The sequence below is a fragment of the Bufo bufo genome, chromosome 1 (assembly GCF_905171765.1).
Source record: "Bufo bufo chromosome 1, aBufBuf1.1, whole genome shotgun sequence".
In the NCBI taxonomy this organism is placed as follows: domain Eukaryota; kingdom Metazoa; phylum Chordata; class Amphibia; order Anura; family Bufonidae; genus Bufo; species Bufo bufo.
The window spans coordinates 752,150,212-752,175,342 of record NC_053389.1 but is presented as its reverse complement, the minus strand read 5'-3'; the positions used below and the strand labels follow the sequence as shown (position 1 = coordinate 752,175,342).

The 25,131-nt window shown below is 46.9% G+C and overlaps 1 protein-coding gene across 1 annotated transcript in view; it reads left to right on the top strand.

Moving 5' to 3' along the window:
- GPAT2 (glycerol-3-phosphate acyltransferase 2, mitochondrial) overlaps window positions 1-25,131 on the top strand; it is an 86,942-nt gene that overhangs the window by 2,749 nt on the left and 59,062 nt on the right. The window contains exons 2-6 of the mRNA XM_040415792.1: window positions 20,075-20,188; window positions 20,279-20,352; window positions 23,086-23,196; window positions 23,516-23,647; window positions 24,592-24,691. Of these exons, the coding sequence (XP_040271726.1) occupies window positions 20,075-20,188; window positions 20,279-20,352; window positions 23,086-23,196; window positions 23,516-23,647; window positions 24,592-24,691 (531 nt within the window). The remainder of the gene's footprint in view (window positions 1-20,074; window positions 20,189-20,278; window positions 20,353-23,085; window positions 23,197-23,515; window positions 23,648-24,591; window positions 24,692-25,131) is intronic.

Here is a 25,131-nt window from a genome sequence, read left to right as displayed (position 1 = left end):
CTTTTTTCTATAGTGTACAAGCACGGCCACCGCTGCTGGACTGCAGGATGGTCAGAACCATGGAAACTTTCTCTGCATAGTAAATCTAGCCTCATTTTGGAAAAAACGCAGAGAATCGTCTGGACACAAAGCTCTGCACACTGCGGTTTGTGTCCGGCCGATTCCTGGCATTCTTTGCAGGGTCGCGGTGCCGCAGATGTGAAAGTAACCCTACTGATCTGGGTGCAGTCTCCTTCACCCATTACTGGTTACATTAATTTATGACATGGGTGGTACTCAACCATATCCTGCCTTTATGGATCTGATGTTCTCCTGGGGAGGGGTAGAAGAACATAGTGACTGTATTGTCTGTCTTCATATGTGGAACATCTATGACAGAGGTCACTGATTCTTCCTAATAGCAGTTACAGTTGCAAGAAAAAGTATGTGAACCCTTTGGAATGATATGGATTTCTGCACAAATTTGTCATAAAATGTGATCTGATCTTCATCTAAGTCACAACAATAGACAATCAAAGTCTGCTTAAACTAATAACACACAAAGAATTAAATGTTACCATGTTTTTATTGAACACACCATGTAAACATTCACAGTGCAGGTGGAAAAAGTATGTGCACCCTTGGATTTAATAACTGGTTGAACCTCCTTTAGCAGCAATAACTTCAACCAAACGTTTCCTGTAGTTGCAGATCAGACATGCACAACGGTCAGGAGTGAGTCTTGACCATTCCTCTTTACAGAACTATTTTAGTTCAGCAATATTCTTGGGATGTCTGGTGTCTTTTTTGAGGTCATGCCACATCATCTCAATCGGGTTGAGGTCAGGACTCTGACTGGGCCACTCCAGAAGGCGTATTTTCTTCTGTTTAAGCCATTCTGTTGTTGATTTACTTCTATGCTTTGTGTCGTTGTGCTGTTGCAACACCCATCTTCTGTTGAGCTTCAGCTGGTGGACAGATGGCCATAAGTTCTCCTGCAAAATGTCTTGATAAATTTGGGAATTCATTTTTCCTTTGATGATAGCAATCCGTCCAGACCCTGACGCAGGAAAGCAGCCCCAAACCATGATGCCCCCACCACCATACTTCACAGTTGGGATGAGGTTTTGATGTTGGTGTGCTGTGCCTCTTTTTCTCCACACATAGTGTTGTGTGTTTCTTCCAAACAACTCAACTTTGGTTTCATCTTTCCACAGAATATTTTGCCAGTACTGCTGTGGAACATCCAGGTGCTCTTGTGCAAACTGTAAACGTGCAGCAATGTTTTTTTGGACAGCAGTGGCTTCCTCTGTGGTATCCTCCCATGAAATCCATTCTTGTTTAGTGTTTTACGTATCGTAGATTCGCTTACAGGGATGTTAGCATATGCCAGAGCCTTTTGTAAGTCTTTAGCTGACACTCTAGGATTCTTCTTCACCTCATTGAGCAGTCTGCGCTATGCTCTTGCAGTCATCTTTACAGGATGGCCACTCCTAGGGAGAGTAGCAGCAGTGCTGAACTTTCTCCATTTATAGACAATTTGTCTTACCGTGGACTGATGAACAGCAAGGCTTTTGGAGATACTTTTATAACCCTTTCCAGTTTTATGCAAGTCAACAATTTTTAATCGTAGGTCTTCTGAGAGCTCTTTTGTGCGAGGCATCATTCACATCAGGCAATGCTTCTTGTGAAAATCAAACCCAGAACTGGTGTGTGTTTTTTATAGGGCAGGGCAGCTGTAACCAACACCTCCAATCTCATCTTATTAATAACTATTAGCCTCCTTAAGGGCTAGAACCCTTGTCATATTCACCCTAATAGAGCTCTATTAGGGTGAATAGGACTTTACACTCTCCCTGCTGCCCTGTGCTTTGTGCACACAACAGCAGGGAGCTGACCATGGCAGCCAGCCTCTGATGTGCCCCCCCAGCCTCTGATGTGCCCCCCCCAGCCTCTGATGTGCCCCCCCCAGCCTCTGATGTGCCCCCCCCAGCCTCTGATGTGCCCCCCCCAGCCTCTGATGTGCCCCCCCCAGCCTCTGATGTGCCCCCCCCAGCCTCTGATGTGCCCCCCCCAGCCTCTGATGTGCCCCCCCCAGCCTCTGATGTGCCCCCCCCAGCCTCTGATGTGCCCCCCCCAGCCTCTGATGTGCCCCCCAGCCTCTGATGTGCCCCCCCAGCCTCTGATCTGCTCCCCCAGCCTCTGATCTGCCCCCCAGCCTCTGATCCGTCCCCTCTGGTAACTAAACCCCCCCCCTCCCTCCCTCCCCAGTATTAATCATTGGTGGCAGTGGCCACAGGGTCCCCCTCCCCCTCCATCATTGTTGGCAGTGGGCAGTTCCGATCGGAGTCCCAGCAGTGTAATGCTGGGGCTCCGATCGGTTACCATGGCAGCCAGGACGCTACTGAAGTCCTGGCTGCGATGGTATGTTAGTGAGCAGCATTATACTCAAGTGCGCCGTAGCTGCCGGGCGCTCCTTCTCATAGGTCTGTGCGGTGCATTGCTAATGCTATAAGCATTAGCAATCCGCCGCACAGACAGAAGAAGGAGCGACCGGCGGCCACGGCGCACGTGAGTATAATGCTGCTCACTAACATACCATGGCAGCCAGGACTTCAGTAGCGTGACTCCTGGCTGCCATGGTAACCGATCGGAGCCCCAGCATTACACTGCTGGGACTCCGATCGGAACTGCCCACTGCCAACAATGATGGGGGGGAGGAGGGGGACCCTGTGGGATATGGCCGGCACATTCATTGGTGGTGCAGTGGCCACAGTCCCTCCCCTCCTCCTCCTACTCTGTCCTCATTGGTGTTCAGCGGCAGCCGCGCACAGTGGGGAGGGACTCCCTCCTTCTCCCTCCACTGTGCCGGCCGGCTCATCAGGAGAAAATGGTGCGCGCAGAGAGCGCGATCATATCGCGGTCCGGCGATATGGCGAAAATCCATATCGTGGCCCAAATTTATATCGCATATCGCCTATATCGCCTATACCGCCCACCGCTAGATCAGATCACATTTTATGACCAATTTGTGCAGAAATCCATATCATTCCAAAGAGTTCACATACTTTTTCTTGCAACTGTATGTGGCTAATTTACATTACATTACTACAGTTCTACTTACTGGTAACACAGTGGCAGCCCATTGCTCACTTTGCATTTGGGGCCCCTTGAACTCTGTTTACACCCGCAACTTAGGGTAAGCTTATGTGTCCTGATGTGTATGTATATTGTGGCATGTCAAGCCATGGTTGCCCTTACAGTTCTGGAATGTATTGGATAACACTGACATAATGCTGTCAGTGTTATCCAATACAATCCAGGACTGTAAGGGATACATAGCATCATAAGTCAACATAAGGCTTTTTTTTTTTTTTATTGAAAAAAACCTGCTATACTAAATATAGCTAAATGCCTATACATTAAACATTTTTTAAGAAAGCAAATGTGGGGAAAAAAAGGGGGAAAATACATGTTTGTGCACGTAGTCTGCTATACTATTGCTAAAAGTAGTAACTATAGCTATAACTTGTGCTCGGATCGGCTCATGCTGAGAGGGTACCCTACCTAAGCCTATACTCCACCCCCCCCCCCCAACCTAGAAGCAGCAGAGTTATGCCGGAACTGCTTATCGAAGGGTAGCCTAAAGGGGCCAAAAGAACCATGCATAGGAGTTTGAAAACTTGATAACAGAAACTACAGACCAAAACTCGAAAGCCAATGATATTTCGTATAAGGATCCGGGATATTACGCATGGAACACGCGGAACTGCGACGACCCAACCGTTTGATGACATGTACTGGCACCTTATGCATGGACGCCGCCGCTGCCGCGCCCATGCGGAAGGAATGTCCTGTGATCCAGCGAGGACCGACCCCTGAACCTGTCAACTAACCTAAATGTACGTAAGAAAGGCCGCGGTGGTTAGCCGGACATTGCCTAGTTCGAGTACGGGAGAACATGCAGCTTGGACTAAATACTACGCAGCCAAGCCTCCAAGGCCTGCACCGGACACCATCTGCTGTGCGTGGGAAAGTATCTGACCACCACTGATTGCCCCGGCCGTGACGTCTTGGACGAGGCCAAGGTGAGGACATAGATGGACCCGCGCCGGATGAGCTGACTTTTCCGCAAGAACCCAGCCAGCGTATTGGTGCCCATGAGCTCGCCTGACCTGAGGAATCCATGGAAAGCCAGGTACAAGGCTGTTTCTACCAGAGCGCTAACCTGCGGCCCGAACGGTTTGCCCCTGCAGTTTGCCTGTCACGGCCTGAACAAGCTACCGGTAAATGGCTGACGCCCATGTCGTTTCACAACAGACAACTTGCGCAAACCCTTCAACGCCGCTTTGATCGGGTGGGCGGAGAAGAGTGACGGTAGGTCCGGATGTAGCCTGTACCAATGGTGCTGAATACCTGCCATGTATAGTTAACAATGCTATAGGACAGGTTTAATTGAGAGTGGCAAAAACCCAGACAAAGCCCAATAGGTGAGTGATAGGTCCCCGGCCAGCGGCCGGGTAGGTGTTCTCATATCTCTGAAACAGGCGCCAAGCTGTCTTGTAAGCCCTCAGAGTATCACTGGCCAAGGAATTGGCCATCAGTCTCTTAGCTATGGTGAGATGGGAGACTAGTCCCAGCGCAGCTGGGCCTGGTGCGGAATTATTTATTTTTTTATTTTATTTTTTTACCTCCATGCGTGAGAGACTCTAATGGCGGAGTCCTGTGTGTAAACCTAAAGCGGAGAAGCCATGCGCGAGAGACTAATGGCGGAGCCATGCGTGAGAGACTAATGGCGGAGTCATATGTGTAAAACTAAAACGGAGAAGCTCTGCGTGAGGGACTCTAATGGCGGAGTCATATGTGTAAAACTAAAACGGAGAAGCCATGCGTGAGAGACTCAGATGGCGGAGTCATATGTGTAACCTAAAACGGAGAAGCCATGCGTGAGAGACTAATGGCGGAGTCATATGTGTAACCTAAAACGGAGAAGCCATGCGTGAGAGAGTCTAATGGCGGAGTCATATGTGTAAACCTAAAACGGAGCAGCCCTGCGTGAGAGATTCTAATGGCGGAGTCATATGTGCCAACCTAAAACGGAGAAGCCATGCGTGAGAGACTAATGGCGGAGTCGTATGTGTAAAACTCACACGGAGAAGCCATGCATGAGAGACTCTAATGGCGGAGTCATATGTGTAACCTAAAACGGGGAAGCCATGCGTGAGAGACTCTAATGGCGGAGTCATATGTGTAAACCTAAAACGGAGAAGCCATGCGTGAGAGACTCAGATGGCGGAGTCATATGTGTAACCTAAAACGGGGAAGCCATACGTGAGACTCAGATGGCGGAGACATATGTGTGAACCTAAACGGAGAAGCCATGCGTGAGAGACTAATGGCGGAGTCATATGTGTAACCTAAAACGGAGAAGCCATGCGTGAGAGAGTCTAATGGCGGAGTCATATGTGTAAACCTAAAACGGAGCAGCCCTGCGTGAGAGATTCTAATGGCGGAGTCATATGTGCCAACCTAAAACGGAGAAGCCATGCGTGAGAGACTAATGGCGGAGTCGTATGTGTAAAACTCACACGGAGAAGCCATGCGTGAGAGACTCTAATGGCGGAGTCATATGTGTAACCTAAAACGGAGAAGCCATGCGTGAGAGACTCTAATGGCGGAGACATATGTGTAAACCTAAAACGGAGCAGCCATGCGTGAGAGACTCTAATGGCGGAGTCATATGTGTAAACCTAAAACGGAGAAGCCATGCGTGAGAGACTCTAATGGCGGATCCGTATGTGTAAAACTAACACGGAGAAGCCATGCGTGAGAGACTCTAATGGCGGATCCGTATGTGTAAAACTAACACGGAGAAGCCATGCGTGAGAGACTCAGATGGCGGAGTCATATGTGTAAACCTAAAACGGAGAAGCCATGCGTGAAAGACTCAAAAATGTTTTTTTTTTTTTTTTTTTTTTCACTATCAACCACTTAAGCAGCTCCCGTATGGGCACAGCTCTGAGTACGAGCATGAAGAGCATGGTATAACGCAGATCACCTGCACGGACTAACTAACATCCTGTGCCTAAATAACCCCCTTGGAACCTTATGTACGGCCGGCAGCAGGAAGCCAGCCACCGCCTATGATCTGCTCCCCCTGACCGAGCCTAGTACTCCTTCCCCTGATCCCTGCCTACCTAACGGCACGGCGGCCCGTGCCAGACTTTATTGAAGATGAGGAGCCTTACCCCCCAGCCGCGTGGGGAGCTCACGCTGCTCCCTGGCAGAATGCACCAGTGCGGGGGAGCCCCCCTCCTCAGCTAGGGCCGACCCACCGCCGGCTGGACACTCGTACCGCTTGGGGAGCAGCGCCACTCCCTGGCAATGTGCACCGGATCAGAGGGAGCCCTTCCTTTACCGTGGGCCCCGGCCCCCGCTGGTTTGAACCGTGTGCTGCGTGAGGAGCCGCACAGCTCCCTGGCATTGTGCGCCGGTGCGGGAGTGCCCCCCCTCACCTAGGGGCTGGTTATTGTGACTGGAACCTGCTGGGAGACTGAAGCCTAACTGGACCTACCTGTGACCGTGAAGGCTGACCTCCCAGGCCGTGGCTGACCCACGTGCGTAGTCGTGATGCAACTACCCGTAGATGCCCACCCAGTGCCTGTAGTTAACGGGAGTGCGACCGAGTCTGTGGATGTGACCGACTAGCCCCTGTAGTCGTGAGGGGACCCTACATCGAGAGTAGCGGTAACGGACCATCGCCTGTAGACGTGGTAGTATTACCTCATGAGTCTGTTGACATGAGACTAATACCTGCAGCCGTGGCCAGTCTTAATAATGAGTCTGTAGTCGTAACGGATTTGTGCCTGCAGTCGTGGCAGGGCTTTAGAGCGGGTCTGTAGTCGTGACAGACTGATGCCTGCAGTCGTGGCAGGACTTTATAACGAGTCTGTAGTCGTGACAGACTGATGCCTGCAGTCGTGGCAGGGCTTTATAAGGAGTCTGTAGTCGTGACAGACCTGGCAAAGCAACATTCCTATCTATACCATTATTATTATTATATATTTTTTTTTTTCCTTTTCCCCCCCCACCAAAGGCCACGACTGTAGGCGCCACCCTGTAAGAGATGCGCCAGAGGCGTGGACATAATAGTCCACCATCCCCCGTCCCCCAAGCCTATGCAGGAGAAAAGAGGGGGTTGGCCCCCGCATGCACCACCCCTGACTCACCTGGCGGCCATGACAGCCACGAACCCCACAGTATCGTAAGTTAGCCCACCACCTGTGGACCTGAATAACCAAGGACAGACGTGTGAGTGAGCGCACGCCGGCTGGGCGACCCTTCACTCATGCCACCGCTCCCTAGCTAACCACCGGATTATTGTGACTGCGCCCGAACCAAACCCCTGACTGACCGTATGGGCTTACGGGCTGCCCGGCTGCGTGCGCAAAGTGACGTGGCCAGCCCCCCTCCTTGATGCCCTCTTTATATTTGATCCTTGAACATATTCCAAATTTATTTTTTATTTTTATTTTTTTATTTTTATACTCCTGCCTTAGTACCTAGCCACTGTGCCTGAGCAGAGGAGCCTTGCACCTGGACTGCAGTACCAGTATGGGCCTGAAGGTGTCACCCTCTATCAAGCCAGGACCTGCTGGAGCGCAGCAAGCCAGTGATTCCCTTCTAGGTTAGAATTAACCATTGAAATCATAACTTGTTATACAGTGAACATGTCTGAGTATCTGCTTATCTTGTCTTGCCTGAGTTTGGCGCAGTAAAGAAGACGAGTTTATTCTGCAGCGGATTCCTAGACATGACTGAAAGTCACATAAGCATGTCCACCTTCACAGCCTCGCTAATTGTAATTACCAGGAGAACGTGCATCAGGATCGGCTGTGAGGGATTTGCGCTCCGCCATGTGGAACATTGCATCCCGTGCCCACCGCTATCGACTATTTGTACAGGGAAAGCCGCGGCGTATTAATCGCCTGTAGGTTTCGGCTTCCGCCCCCTGATCCTGCAGCTGGACCTCCGCTTACTGATTGCAGCTAATGAATAGATCCCTGTGTGAGCGGACGGCGTTTTCCTCTACGGCGGAACGAATGTTTATGTTCTGATACGGGAGTGAGTGATATATAACGCTGCGTCGTGGAGCCGACGGCCGGCGTGACCGATGCTCAGGGTATGCGAGAGGATGTCGTGACCCGTCGCTGCTGAGCCACAGGTGAGGGGTGCCCGCCTGGGGGACGCTGCATGTGGGAGCGGGGGTGCTTAGCGCAGGGCCTGGAGCGGATCGGGGTGCCTGTCTTGGGGTGCCGGAAGCGATCGGGAGTGCGGGCAGTCTCCAGCGCAGCTGGGGACCGGCGGCACGCTCGGCAGCCCCACATGTTAGACCGATCCCCCGATCCTCCAGTGACGCATGCCCTTCTCTGGCACCAACCCACAAGCCGATTCGAAATCGTTCGAACCGACAAGTGGGGGGAGGAGGGCCAGGTTTAAATAGTGAACGCCCCGCCTCCCCTCACACAAATGCGGCACTCTTATTTGCCTACCACTTTATTTATTTTTTTATTTCATTTTTTTTTGTTTTTTACTTTTTAGGCTACTTTCACATTAGCGTTTTTTGCGGATCCATCATGGATCTGCAAAAACGCTTCGGTTACCATAATACAACCGCATGCATCCTTCATGAACGGATCCGGTTGTATTATGTCTTCTAAAGCCATGACGAATCCATCATGAACACCACTGAAAGTCAATGGGGGACGGATCCGTTTTCTATTGTGTCAGAGAAAACGGATCCGTCCCCATTGACTTACTTTGTGTGCCAGGACGGATTCGTCTTGCTCCGCGCCACATCGCGGACAGAAAACGCTGCTTGCAGCATTATTCTGTTCGCGATAGGAGCGCAACCAAACAGAACGGAATGCATTTTGGTGCATTCCGTTTCGTTCAGTTCAGTTTCGTCCCCATTGACAATGAATGGGGACAAAACTAAAGCGTTTTCTTCCGCTATTGAGATTCTATGACGGATCTCAATAGCGGAATTGAAAACGCTAATGTGAAAGTAGCCTTATTTAAAAAAAAAAAAGTGAATTAAGCCTTTCCTGCCTCAGTCAGGGTAAGAAGGGGTTATTTCATAGACTGCAATGTCACGGTTAATTCTACAGCGAGCAGGGGTGCTCTCACATTAAGAGCGCACCTCTGCCAGCTTTTTGTCTTCACACTTCGATGGATCGCTGGGAGATCACGCAGGGAGACCACTTTGCTTGGTCTACGGCATACTTACTGTGACCACAGCTGTCTAATGACAGCGCAGTCACAGACATCTACAATGCCGTGGGGCGCCGGCAGATTGGAATGTAACCCAGTGCTTTTATACGTCAAGCTTACTACCACAGCATGTATGGTCATGCGGCGGTAAGCAAAAGGTTAACAATATCCTGATATTTATGGGATGGAGATATATCTGTCTTTTGTAAGACTGCAATCACTTTTCTGAACGTATCAATCCCCTTGGGACCTTGATGACCTTGTCCCCAGTGACATGTTTTCAGAAAGGGCAAGCAATGCTTGTTAGGCTATGACCACACAGTCAGGTTTCCTGGGGCAGCCAAAATCAGGAGTGAATTCAAGAGAGAAGTCATATCAGTCCTGTATACTTTCCCGACAATGTATTTCAGAGAAGCTTTAACCCCTTTAAGACCAAGCCAGTTTTCACCATAAGGACCAAGCCACATTTTGCAAATCTGACATGTTTCACTTTATGTGGTAATAACTTTGGAACGCTTTTCCTTAGCCAAGTGATTCTGAGATTGCTTTCGCGTGACATATTGTACTTCTTTGGCCTCATGCACACGACCGTTGTTGTGTTACGTTCCGCAAAATGGGGTTCCGTTGTTCCGTGATCCGTTTCCGTTTTTGTTTCCGTGTGTCCTCCTTTATTTTTGGAGGATCACCAGACATGAAGGAAAGTAAAAAAAAGTCTAAGTCAAGTTTGCCATGCAAATGATAGGAAAAAAACGGACGCGGACGACAATCTTGTGTGCCTCCGCGTTTTTTCACGGTCCCATTGACTTGAATGGGTCCGCGAACCGTTTTCCGTGAAAAAAATAGGACAGGTTATATTTTTTTGACGGACTGGAACCACGGACGCGGATGACAAACGGTGCATTAGCCGAGTTTTCAACGGACCCATAGAAAGTCAATGGGTCCGCAGAAAATCACGAAAAACTGAACAACGGACACGGAATAAAACAACGGTCGTGTGCATGAGGCCTTAGTAAGAGAGATACCACCGCACACTCAAGGTTATCATGCAAATAAAATGGGTACATAAGTAATAACGGAGAGATGCCAATATTGTGACCCCGACCGAGTCTTTATGACGTTTCGGTCACTCCAGACCTTGGTCACATAAGTCACTAATAAAAAAAGACATGTATACATTAGGCTACTTTCACACTAGCGTTCGGTTGTCCGCTCGTGAGCTCCGTTTGAAGGCTCTCACAAGCGGCCCCGAACGGATCCGTCCAGCCCTAATGCATTCTGAATGGATGCGGATCCGCTCAGAATGCATCAGTCTGGCACCGTTTGTCCTCCGTTCCGCTCAGCAGGCGGACACCTGAACGCAGCTTGCAGCGTTTGGGTGTCCGCCTGGCCGTGCGGAGGCAAACGGATCCGTCCAGACTTACAATGTAAGTCAATGGGGACGGATCCATTTGAAGATGACACAGTATGGCTCAATCTTCAAACGGATCCGTCCCCCATTGACTTTCAATGTAAAGTCAAAACGGATCCGTTTGCATTATCATGAACAAAAAAAAAAATGTTTTTTTTTTGTTTTTTTGTTCATGGTAAGGCCTCTTTCACACTACAGTATGTCCATTTCAGTGTTTTGCGTTCCGTTTTTAACGGATCCGTTGTTCCGTTTTTTTGGTTCCGTTGTGTTTCCGTTTCCGTTCCGTCGTTCTGTTCCGTTTTTCCGTATGGCATATACAGTATACAGTAATTACATTGAAAAAATTGGGCTGGGCATAACATTTTCAATAGATGGTTCAGAAAAAACGGAACGGAAACGGAAGACATACGGATGCATTTCCGTATGTGTTCCGTTTTTTTTGCGGACCCATTGACTTGAATGGAGCCACGGACCGTGATTTGCGGGCAATAATAGGACATGTTCTATCTTTCCACGGAAATACGGAAACGGAATGCATACGGAACACATTCCGTTTTTTTTGCGGAACCATTGAAATGAATTGTTCCGTATACGGACCGTATACGGAACGCAAAAAACGGACCGCAAAACGGAAAAAAAAAACGGTAGTGTGAAAGAGGCCTAATGCAAACGGATCCGTTCTGAACGGATCTAAGCGTTTGCATTATAGGTGCGGATCCGTCTGTGCAGATACCAGACGGATCCGCACCTAACGCAGGTGTGAAAGTAGCCTTAGTCGGAGGTAAAGGGTTATATTCTATAAAGATATAGTCATAGGGCTGATTGTAGATGAGACCAATGTATTAAAGAGGTAGATATTAGAAGGTATGGGTCTAAGCCTCTATACATGCGTCAATGGGTGGCTGTAAAAAGGAGGGCTACGAAGCGTAATCAAAGCTGAGAAAGCAGGTGTACCCCGTGCTAAAATGTTGTCATGTAGCACAGGTTAGCGCAGTGGTATATGGTCATGTAGCACAGATTAGCCCAGTAGTATATTGTCATGTAGCGCAGTGGTATATTGTCATGTAGCACAGATTAGCCCAGTAGTATATTGTCATGTAGCGCAGTAGTATATTGTCATGTAGCGCAGTAGTATATTGTCATGTAGCGCAGTAGTATATTGTCATGTAGCGCAGTAGTTTATTGTCATGTAGCACAGATTAGCGCAGTAGTATATTGTCATGTAGCGCAGTAGTATATTGTCATGTAGCACAGATTAGCGCAGTAGTATATTGTCATGTAGCGCAGATTAGCCCAGTAGTATATTGTCATGTAGCACAGGTTAGCGCAGTGGTATATTGTCATGTAGCACAGATTAGCGCAGTAGTATATTGTCATGTAGCACACATTAGCGCACTAGTATATTGTCATGTAGCACAGATTAGCGCAGTGGTATATTGTCATGTAGCACAGATTAGCGCAGTAGTATATTGTCATGTAGCACAGATTAGTCCAGTAGTATATTGTCATGTAGCACAGATTAGCGCAGTGGTATATTGTCATGTAGCACAGATTAGCGCAGTAGTATATTGTCATGTAGCACAGATTAGCGCAGTAGTATATTGTCATGTAGCACAGATTAGTCCAGTAGTATATTGTCATGTAGCGCAGTAGTATATTGTCATGTAGCAGAGATTAGCGCAGTAGTAGATTATTATGCAGTACGGAATAGTACAGAAATGTGTTGTAATATAGCTCAGAATGGTATAGTAACATAGAAGTATGTATAGAAGTATGTTGTTAGGTAGTACAGTGGTATATAGCAATGTCGAACCAAAGGCAGGGTTGTTATATGAGTAGATCTCATGATGGTGTGGTATCATGTAGCACAAATGAATAATGGCAACAGCAAAAGCAATGTGACATAAAGTAAAGCAGATAAATAATGGTTCAATAATCGGTAAATAAAAGCAGTATGTTGCTGGGGGCAACCCCATTGCCGGGCCGGCAGAGGAGCTTGCCAAAGGTAGATTGTAGGAAGTTAGGAGGACCCCCATGGGACAGCGGGTACGTTAGTGGTTAATTTAAGTCACTATGTTTTACCTTTTATTTTGGATTTTTATTTTATTTTTATTTACAGAAAATTAAAAAAAAATCACTATTTTCCAAATTAGAATTTCTTTGCTTTTAAGATGGATTGTGATACCTCATAAAATATTTATTACTTAACATTCCCCATATGTCTACTTTATGTTGGCATCATTTTGTAAATGTCATTTTATTTTTTAGGACGTTAGAAGGCTTCGAATTTTAGAAGCAATTTTGAAATTTTTCAAGAAAATCGCTCACTTTTTTAAGTACTAATTTAGTTATGAAGTCACATTGTGGTGCTTACATAGTAGAAACCACCCATTTTAAATTACTCCATTTTAGAACCTACTCCCCTCAAATTATTATAAACTGATTTAGCTAACTTTATTAACCCTTTAGGAGTTACATAAGAGTTAAAGGAAAACTCAGGGGAAAACCCTGTAACACATCAAGGGCTAACAGCCAAACAAAACTCAATATTTATTATCCTGATTCTGCAGTTTACAGAAACACTCCACATGTGGTTGTAAACTGCTGTATGGGCACACGACAGGGCTCAGAAGGGAAGGAGCAACATATGGATTTTAGGGGGCAGATGTCGCTGGGATAATTTTAAGTTGCTATGTGGCATTTGAAGACCCCCTAATGCACCCCTAGAGTATAAACTACCAAAACATAACCCCGTTTTGGAAACTACAAGATAAGGTGACAGTTTTATTGGTACTATTTTGGGGTACATATGATTTTTGATCGCTCAGTATTACACTTTTTGTGAGTCAAGGTAACCAAAAATGGCTGTTCTGGCACATTTTTTATTTTTGGGTTTTTAAAGGGTTCATCTGACAGGATAGGTCATGTGTTATTTTTATTGAGCCAGTTGTTATGGATGCGACGATACCAAATATGTGTATTTTAATATTTTTTGTTTGTTTTACATAATAAAGCATTTTTAAAACAAAAAAAAGTCATGTTTTTTTATGTCTCCATTTTCTGAATGCCATATATATATATATATTATTATTCTGCTGATCGTCTTGTCTAGGGGCTAGTTTTTTGCGGGAAGAGTTGATGTTTTTATTGGTACTATTTTTGGGTACATATGATTTTTTGATTGTTTTGGCGCAGTTTTTTTTTATTTATTTTTTATTTTTTATGACATTCACCTGAGGGAGTAGATCATATGATATTTTTATAGAGCAGGTTGTTACAGACACAGCGATACCTAATGTGTCTATTTTTGTTAAGTTTTACTAAGTAAAAGCATTTTAGAAAATAAAGTCATATTTTCTCGCTCGTATCATTGGGGGACACAGGACAGTGGGTATAGCTGCTGCTGCCACTAGGAGGCGACACTAGGCTAAAGAGTGTTAGCTACTCCTGCTGGCTATACCCCCCGCCCCCAGCCTGGACAGCATACCAGTTTTTAGCTTAGTATCGTAGGAGGCAGACATCCCTGCTTTGCATGGTCAATTCTACTACATTTTTCCTTTTCCCCCCTTTTTACAGGCGGGGGAACAGGGCCGCCTAGCCTCCCTGTTCCCCTGGAGAGAATGGCCTGGGTAGGTTTCCCACTCCATCCAGCTGCCTCAAGAAGAAAAAGAGGACCAGGGCAGCCTAGCTCCCCTGCATCCAGCCAGCTAAGGGGTCACCTGGATCCGGCCCTCCCTCCATGCCAGCGGCTGACCCTGCTGGTACCCCGAGGGGTGAAGAGAAGAGGATTAAGATGGGGTGAGTATGGTAACCACAGGGTGATTATAACCCCCTCCAGCCACTCCACCGTCCCCACTCATTCCCCTCCCTCCATCCATCCTCAATCTTTAGCCTGGATTCTTCTCTTATTTAACCGGGTTCTTACGGCCCCCTAGCCCCCACCTCACTTCGCTCCCCACTCCTTCCATCCATGGCCCAGCGCTGCTGTTTCCACAGCGGTGGCATTCCCTCAGATGGCGGCCGTGCATTTAACCTCTGGGCATCGTGTATGCCTGTCCCAGGCCCTCCTTGGTCACAGGGTTTGGGGTTCTGCCGTTTTTTTCATCCGGGCTGGCCGGAGGTGCACCGGTCGGCCTCGCCTGCAGCCTACGCTAGTCCCCGGCCTTGCGACCCGCTCTTTCCATGCTAAGTTTGGGGGGGGGGGGGGGGGGGGGGGTTGCAATTTTTCGCGCCCTGACGTCTTTCTGAAGCTCCGCCCCCAGCCCTCATGGAGCGAAAGGGAGAAAAAAAAAAGCACTTTTCTGGCTTACTGGCCCCCTGAGCCTATTTGAGGGCCGGGGCTCAACTTGACAAGGTTTGAGCTTGCTAAGGAGGTCATTGACAATGAATCCATTTCAAAATAATATGTATTAAAAAAAAATATATATATTAAATAAAAATACAAAACAGAAGGGCCCAGTTAGTCCCTGGTGCAGTCCAATGCCGTACGTGTTATGCTTGGTACAGTGGTCGGCTGTGGAGATGCTCCCTATGCCCCAGGAGAGGCGTAATTTTACCGCACTTCCCCCTTACCAAGTCCGCTGGCATGGTCTTGATTCACTTCCATAGGTTTTGGATATTTTACATACTGTAGATTTATCCCTTACCACAGCGTAACTTCCTTCCTACTGGATATTGTACATGCTGTAGCATTACCGTACCTCCTCCCACAGGCGAAGTAATTGCGCTACCTATGGGTACCGTACATCTGGCCTTCCATAGACAGAGTAGTTACACTACCACTGAGTCCAGTACACGCGGTCACATTACCCTTCTTTCGCAGGCGGAGTAATTGCACTTCCACCAGATACTGTACACCCTGTCGCATTACCCTCCTCCTTAGGCGGAGTAATTGCACTACCACAGGATGCTGTACATCCAGTCGCATTAACTCCCCCCACATAATATCTCTTATCATTGGACAGTGTTATCATTGGATAATATCTCTTATCATTGGACAGTGTAGATCCTGTTGCAGAATAATTACACTTCCACTGGATACAGTACAGTACCTCCTCCCAGAGGTGAAGTATTTGCGTCACTATAGCACACTGTGACTACTGTGCCATAGGGGAATAGTGCTACTAACGCCAGATGCGGTACGTCCTATCATACTCCTCCTCCACAGGTGGAGAGATGACACTGCTTCTGGATACAGTATATCCTCTCCCATTACCTTCCACAGGTAGAGTAGTCACAGTGACAAGTAGAATGATTTCACCAACGTTGGATGCTGTGATTGCTACGCCACAGTGGAGTATCGGTCCTACCTCAGGTTCCTGTACGTCCAGTGATATTCCTCCCCTTCCAAAGGTGAAGTATTTGCAAGAGATGGTACCTATGGTTTCCTTATACTCCTCAATAGGTGAAATACGGGCGCTACCACTGGATAATGCTTTTGCCACATTATCCCTGTTATCAGATAGATTTTGGGTGTTGGTGTTGAGAGCCTACATGACAGCTTCTGCCTGTCCAGGGTGTCTCCCTACAACACCACTTCCTTGGGCTTTTAGTCCCTGTTGGAATCCACTCTACCATGGGAGTCATTGTCACCTTCAATGAGTGGAGCATCTGCCCTGGAACGGAATATGGTGATTTCTTCCACATTCAGCCGGTCAAGTTTTTCACTGTTTCTGCAAACTGTATCCACTGCCAGCTTTCCTCCTTCTCAGGTGGAGTATTAACGCTAACATTGCATACCATGGCTACTACTGTATGGCACTACATTTCCATGAAGTTTCCTGTGGGGCCTCCTCGTGGAGGGTTTACGATAGCACTACATTCCATGGTTTCTACGATATGGCCTTCTTCGCAGGTGGAGTATTGCGCTGGCCCTAGCCACTGGCTACTACTTTATGACCTCCCTTTCAGGTTGAGTGTTGCACGAGCACTGGATGCTGTGGCCTCTACTGTGTGGCTCTCTTCGAGGGTGGAGTATTTGCGTTAGCCATTAGGTTCTATGTCTACGGTTGTGGGTTCCCCTTCTTGGATGCAGTGCTTGCGTTCACCCTTAGAGCTGACATGGCACCCGTGCTGTTTCCTTCCTTTACATGATGCAGTTGCACGGGGTTGCGAATCTGTGGTTTCTACCACATTGCCTGCTCCTCCACACCATGCTTCAGACCTGTCCTTGGAGGCGTTGGCTCCTACCGCCTGCCCTCCTTCTATAGAGGACCCTCCATGTTGTTACCCGGTGTGGTGATTGTTGGGGGTGTGTGTATATATACTTATGTATATTCCTTCTCAGCTGGATCTGCTCATTTTATGCTACTGGCGGATGCCGTGGCTCGGACAGGTGTTGTCTTTGTGCTGGCACTTTGTGCCATGGCTAACAGGTCCATTCCTTTCTGATGGCACTAGTCATGTCTGTTACTTTCATCATCGGATCAGGTATTTACAGTAGTGTCAGGTTTTTACAATAGCATGGAATGCTGTAGCTGATGGGTCCCCCACTTCTTTTGTGTGCGCTAGTACGGAGTTCTTCAGCTGGCATAACCCCCTTCTTTTCTGTGGCACATGTCTACGGCATTGTTCCCTTCACGAGTGGGACATAGGATCTAACAGTTGATGCTGTGAAAGCTTCAGCATTGTGCCTCTTAGAAATTTGAGCAATGGCTCTGACATTTTCTGCTGTAGCGGAACATACCTATTCAGCACACAAACTGTGAGTTGACTACATTTCGCCTCTCACATGAGTTGGAACGGTCGTTCTGTCTCTTGATGTCACCGCTAATAGATGATCATTGTTGGAATGCAATGCCCTTTCTGTTTATGCCCTTCTACAAGGCGAGTAGTTGTACACGCTCCAGCTACCATTTTTGTCTACCTGACCAGTATCCATATTCATTGGGTATCACTGCTTTGGAGGTGCCGCTCTTTTCTCCTTTTAACAGGTTTTTCTTTGGTACGTTTGTGGTGTTGGTCTTCGACGTCGCACTTCCCTTCGGGCGTAGTATTTCTCCTATCTCTAGCCACATTATCCCATTCAGGCAGGGTCGCTCCACTATGGCGGGAGATGGATTTTTTTTACAAGTCCACTCACCACCGTTGTTTCTGGTGTCAGTATTGCTTCTCCTTATTGTCAATGTATTTGTTTTTTAGCCTACTGTTCGCTTTGGCCGGTCCAGGCAGTTTTGTCCGTGGGGTTCTCTCGTTAGGGACCTTACGAGGAGCCTCTGTGGCTCTAGGGGCATTCGCCCACCTTGTCCTTAGGGAGTTTTTTTATTTTTTGGCAGAGCTGTACGCGGCGTGCTCACAGCGACGTCTCTAGATATTTCACAGTGCTTTTCCCCTGTCTTTGCTCCGCTTTCTCAGTCTGCCTAGCGCAAGTCATGGTATTGGCCTGGATCCGGAGTCAGTCTTGTCTTTGTCCAGTGACGAAAATCCGTGTGACTGTACTCATACACGACATTTCTCTCTGCAGCATGGCTGGGGTGTTCCTGATCCTCGAGGACACTGTTTTTCCTCCCAGACTACTTACCGTTCACGTGTTGTTTTCTTCTGGTCAGTGCCACCGATGGTTTCCCATGGGTGTTTTCATGTCCTGTGCCTATCTCTATCTCTGTTTCTTAATCCACCTGGGTGGTCGTTCCAGGACTGGTCTTCTGCCATTTGCTTGATGCTTTCATGGCGGATTTCCAAGTTCTCCTCTGTTGAAATATCCCTTCCTGGTACCTACACATTAGGTGAGGTTTTGTCTGGGTCTACCTATCCCTAGGCTTGGCCAGGTCTCGTACGTGCCTGGATAACATGGATCTATTTCTATTGGATAGACCCCCCCCTCGGTTTTCTGTGGGGTCTGAGGTCATGCACAACGTCCTGGTTGTCCAATCTGGTCATCCAAGGCGGTTCTGTGGTTCTAAATTTCCTATTCGGTGATGCTATCCACATCTTCTGAAGTATCTCCAGCCCTTTGGCTTCGTTTGACTGAGCTTTTCCTCTTCTGCCCAGCCTGTCGCTGCATGTTATACGCTTTCTGGCTGTCCCACCAGTTCATTCTCTTCCGGGCCTATTCAGGGTTCCTGTGCAGCCTTTCCCTACATTCCATGCGGGATCTTATGGCCAGCCTTAGATTGGTTCTGGTCTTTTGTTCCCTCCCCACTGTTTCGGAACATCCCACTGTCCTGTGTCCCCCAATGATACGAGCGAGAAAACAAGATTTTTGTGGACTCACCTGTAAAATCTCTTTCTTGCTGAGTTCATTGGGGGGACACAGCTCCCACCCTTTGTTTGTTCTCTAATTTTGTCGCAGGTGACGGCGGTTGTTTGACTGGTGGGGTCCTTCGTTATGGGTTTGGACCCACTGGTTGTTGTACTGTTATTTCATTTCTGATTTCTTCTCCTCCTACTGCTTGTGCACAAACTGGTATGCTCTCTCTAGGCTGGAGGGGGTATAGCCGGCGGGAGGAGCCAACACTTTTTAGTCTAGTGTCGCCTCCTAGTGGCAGCAGCAGCTATACCCACGGTCCTGTGTCCCCCAATGAACTCAGTGAGGAAGAGATTTTACAGTCCACAAAAATCTGTTTTATTTTTCTACCCAGGGGCTAGTTTTTTGCGGGACCGTTTGATCGGTACCATTTTGAGGTACATATGACTTTTTTTGGTCGCTTGTTATTACACTTTTTGTGAGGCAAGATAAACAAAAAAAACTGCTGTTTTTGCACAGTTTTTATTTCTTTCTTTACGGGTATCCCCTAGTCTTCTCTAGATGGCAAGCCCCGATGCCTCTGAAAGGCATCAGGCTGCCTTCTCAGCCATCGAGTCCCCGTCACCGCAGCACGGTGACCCGATGGAGATGTGGAGGGAGCCCTTACCCTTCACAAGCCCCGTATATATGCCACGGTAAGCGGTGACCATAGCATACAAGGGGTTAATACGCCGGCATCAGTATATTCACCGATGCCGGCATATACAGCAGGGGCTCGGCCGTCAGTGAAAGCCAGGCCCATGCCTATGCCACTGATTGGGCGGGAACCTCCACGATCCCCTGCACCCGCCAGATCAGGGCGCTGTACCTGTATGACGCTGGGATTCGAGTCACTTCCTGCATCACCGTACAGATACGGTGCTGGTATCATACAGGTTAAGTGCTCACGGCAGGGGAACAAGGGGCAATAGGAAAATAAACAACAGCTATCTGGACTCCCTATCTGTAGTAGTCTTCATGAATTACTGCAGAAGGTTAAGCCAGCACTGTGCTTCAGTTCCCTAGGGTTGTCCCTGTGCGGCGAAAACAGTGAAGGAGATGAACCACTGCAACAGCATAGAGACACCTTCACTCTCCAGCCCGGTGGGGATCCCAGACGATGCAGTGATAAGCCATTGCTTTTTTAATATGGGGAAATTATTTTTAACCTTCTTTCCAAATCTTCTTAGAGTCTGTTCTGTCCCTCTGGATTTGGACTGAAGATAGGATCAGTACATCCTTTCCAAGGGCTGTTTCGACCATTTGTGGGGCAGCCCTGTCAGTCCTGTAATCCAAACAGTTTGGTAAGTGCCAAAACACGATTTCTGAGTTTCCATAATGTGCTGTTCACTTTTTTCCCCTGTAATTTACATCAACGTCTATTTTACGTGCAGATGAACTTCTTCTATAAGAGACACGCAGAGATGAAATTTCGCAACGCCTTGCATATAACAGAGGAGGACACTCGGTGCAGTATATACTGTTTATTGAATTTGCACAGAAGTGGTTAACATGGTTTTCCAGATTTTAGGTTGGGGCTGCATGGCAACCTTGGCCACGAGTTTTTATTGTGCGATGTGTGTCGTGGCCAAAGTCGCTGTGTAAGCCCAGTCTTAAAGAGCCTCTCTCAGTATGGTAGAGTTGATCGTGCTATGTCTTTTCTATAATGAAGGCCAGGATTTATGTAAATTACCTAGCTGGAGCACCAGAGGGTTGGCCATAGGGCTGGGAGCACCTCTAGAGCAACGTCCTCTGTGCTCTCTGTACTTCCCCCACCCCTTTGAGTGAGAGGGCTAGACATCTCGTTCAGACCTCTATTTTTGCAGCAGTGCCTCGGCACCTGCTCAATGGATCTGATGAGCTCAAAAAGCAGAGCTCATCAGATCCACTGCGCAGGCGCAGAGTCAAAGAGATGACTCGGTGCTTGCACTGTGGATCTTCTCCTGCTTCCCAAGCTCAGGAAGCAGCATCTGATTTACCGTTCAAGAGCTGAGACACTGAGCCTCGGTGCTGCCACAAGAACAAAGAACTGGGCGAGATGTCCAGCCAGTACAGTGAGCACAGGGGGCATTGTGCTAGAGGTCTGACCAGCCCCCTGGTGCTCCAACTAGGGGATTTACATAAATATAAAAATTTATATATCTTGGCCATTATTAACCCTTTATGAAAAAGGTTTTTCTCAGCATGATCAACCCTACCAGTCATGTTACCTGGTGTAATGAGGTTGATAATGCTGACAGAGGCTCTTTAATGTTGAAGGCTTATCCTAAGGATTAGTTATCAGTAAATGAATACTGATGGTTATTAGGAAAATAAAGGGGTTGCAGTACTTGCTGGTGGACCGCCACCCCTTTGCCGTACTACCCAACTCAGTGCCACCAGTGTGCCTGTGTGTGACCCGATTCCCTTGAATGGAGATGAGCTGCAGTGTCTGACACAACCCATAAACCCATATCCTGGAAAACCTTTCTACGATGCCATCGAGTCATATTATGTGACCACATGGGTCTAATGTACTCTTGGCACTTTTATGTTGCCTGGCGTTTTAGAATTTTTTATGATTGCATTTTGGGCTAAAAAACATTTTTTCAGTTGGTCTTTATTAAAAATGTTAATGTTCAGCTGTTTTTGAGATACATGGTTAAATAAATCAGTGTACTTAGTTCCATCAGCTGACTGCTCATGTGATGCCTTATATCTGATCTCCTGACCTCAGAAAAATTATTTATAGCCTGAAATCAGTAAAATGCAATTATAAAAAAAATTGCAACAAAGGTGCCCATGTCCTTGCTTCTGTCACCCCCCATTTAGCAATTTTCAGTATCGGACATTAGCTATTTGCTAATGTCAGTTGAGTCCATATATATCACTGTTACCTCTCTCTGTGCTGTAATTTCTTTAAAAATCGTACTTTTATAATATGCAAATTACTTCACTACCAGAAAGTTGGGCGGCTACTTGCTGGTAGCCGCCGCATCCTAGGACTATAAACACGCCCCCTCCTCGACTTGATAGACAGGGCTAGCGAGTGGGCTCCTCCTCCCGCTGGCCCTGTCTGCCCATGAAATCCTGCGCCTGCGCCGTACCGGTCCTCATTTGGCGCAGGCGCTCTGAGAGAAGGAGCGGGCAAGCGAGCGTCCTTCTCTCAGAGCGCCTGCGCCGAATAAAGAACCGGTACGGCGCAGGCGCGGGATTTCATGGGCAGACAGGGCCAGCGGGAGGAGGAGAGCGCTCGCTGGCCCTGTCTATCAAGTCGAGGAGGGGGTGTGTTTATAGTCCTAGGATGCGGCGGCTACCAGCAAGTAACCGCCCCAACTTAAGTAATTAGCATATTATAAAAGTAAGATTTTTTAAGAAATTACAGCACAGAGAGAGGTAAGAGTGATATATATGGACTCAACTGACATTAGCAAATAGCTAATGTCCGATACTGAAAATTGCTAAATAGGAGATGACAGAAGCCCTTTAAGAACAGTCACCTACCACGCAGGGATCTTCTCCATTTGAAATTGCCAGACTTGTGTGTCCAACAAAACCATAGTATTAAAGTGGCATTGTCACTTCAGCAAGTGGCATTTTTATGTAGATGCAGTTAATACAAGGCACTTACTAATGTATTGCGATTGTCCATAATGCTTCCTTTGCTGGCTGGATTCATATTATCATTACATTATACACTGCTCGTTTTCCATGGTTACAGCCCACCCTGTAATCCAGCAGCGGTGGCCGTGTTTGGACACTATAGGAAAAAGCACTAGCCTCGGTGCACTCCCATAGTCCTGGCCACTAGAAAGCCCAGTGTTTTTTTCTTATAGTGTGCAAGCACTGCCACCTCTGCTAAATTGCAGGATGGTCATAACCATGGAGATGAGCGGTGTATAATGTGATGGAAAAATGAATCCAGCCAGCAAAGGAGGCAATATGGACAATCACAATACATTAGTGAGTGCCTTGTATTAACATGATAAATGCTATTTGCTGAAGTGAGACAAACTCTTTTAAGGCAATTGCATCCGTGGCTTCTTCTTTCGTCATTTAGTGGCCATCTTATGGATCTTTTTCTGGAAATATAAAAACACGGTGTTTACCATTACGTTTTGTCAGGCTTTGTTAGTGGTCAGCCAATATGGTGTTTTACAGAGCAGGTAGTTGATGCAGGTATCTTCTCCATTTTCTCAATTTTTCTTTTCTTCATGTGAAGGTATCGTGGCTGGTTAGTCCGGAGATTATGTCATGTCCTGTTTGTATGGGAAAGGCCAGCAGGTCAAGACCTCTCTGTAGAATGGTCAGAGAAGATATGGAAACATCCCAGGTTATTGCATTATTATTTCCTTGCCTTTGAATGAAAAATCCCAGTTTTTATGCAGATGCTCTTAGTTATCTCCTCTAACGGTTGTCTCCTTAGCCGAGGACCCAAATATGAGCTCTGGAAGATCGTGTTTTGTCAATGTCTACATTTTTATAGCTGTGATCTGCGTGATCTTGGTTTATAGCAATCCCACTAACCAAACGTAGTATTTTCCTTCAATAATTTAACAGTTTATACTTATTTAATACATTTGAAGCTTTGGCTTGTTTTCTGAATTACCTTATTCAGATACCTGTCATTTTCCATATGTCTCGCATTATAGAATTCAATCAGCTATAGAGAAAGAAAAAGACGATAATGATAAACCTACTGTTTCTGCAAGTAGTGAAAGCCGTAAGGAGGTGCTGAGGCATTTGGAACACATTCAGAAGCCTCTGTCTCCGAGGTTGATAAGGTAACTGACAAATTACTGTATTTTCCCCTCCATAAGACGCACCTAGGATTTAGCGGAGGAAAAAAAAAAGAAAAAAACATTTCATCAGACCTCAGACAACTACCAATCTTCATCAGATCTCAAATCAGACCCCTATTCTCATCAGACTTCAGATCAGAACCCCAGTCCTCATCAAACCTCATATCAGACCCATATTCCTTACCAGACCCCCAAATCAGACCCCTATTCTCATCAGACTTCAGTTCAGAACCCCAGTCCTCATCAAACCTCATATCAGACCCATATTCCTTACCAGACCCCCAAATCAGACCCCTATTCTCATCAGACTTCAGTTCAGAACCCCAGTCCTCATCAAACCTCATATCAGACCCATATTCCTTACCAGACCCCCAAATCAGACCCCTATTCTCATCAGACTTCAGATCAGAACCCCAGTCCTCATCAAACCTCATATCAGACCCATATTCCTTACCAGACCCCCAAATCAGACCCCTATTCTCATCAGACTTTAGTTCAGAACCCCAGTCCTCATCAAACCTCATATCAGACCTATATTCCTTACCAGACCCCCAAATCAGACCCCTATTCTCATCAGACTTCAGATCAGAATCCCAGTCCTCATCAAACCTCATATCAGACCCACATTCCTTACCAGACCCCCAAATCCGATCCCGATTCCTCATCAGACCTCAGATCAGACATAAATAAAAGAACTTACCTTTCCTGCTCTGGACAGTGCCACCATTTGTGTGTGCAAGTATGCATGCTGGGAGTTGTAGTTTCACAACAGCAGGAGTGCTGGAGGTTGCCTACGCCTGCCCTATCCTGTGGATAGCGGGTAAGTTTTAATTTTGGTACAGACCCCTTGAAGGGTTTGGAAATTTTTGTCACCTGTAATGCCTGTTCTATTTCCAATTGTCATCTTTTTCTCCATTTTCTCCTAGAATAACATGGTGGATACTTGTGAAGTTACTTAATCGGTTATATTTGAATCTTCAGATCCAGTGTGGACAGCTGGCCACACTGAAAGAAGTATCTGATGCGGTGAGACACCTCTTATGCCTCTTATGAGCCCTTCCTTGCAGATCTCCAGTTTATCTTGATCTTGTGACATCTTCCAAGACAAAAGCCTGTTTTCTTTTTTGCATTTTTGTTTTTTCCTCCCCCCCAAATCCAAGAGCAATAACTTTTAAAATTTTCCGTTCCTATAGCCATATGAGGACTTATTTTTTTTGCGGGACTAGTTGGATTTTTTAATAGCACCATTTAATTTAACATGTCCTGTATTGGAAAACGGGATAAAAATTATTTGTAGGGTGAAATTGAAAACAATCCACAATTCTGTCAATGTTTTTTAGGTTTCGATATTCACTGTGCGCTACTATAGACATGGCATCCTTATTCTGTGGGTGATGATGATTATGGCAATACCAGATTTGTATAGTTTTTATTTTGTTTTACTACTTTTGAAAAAAAATCTAACT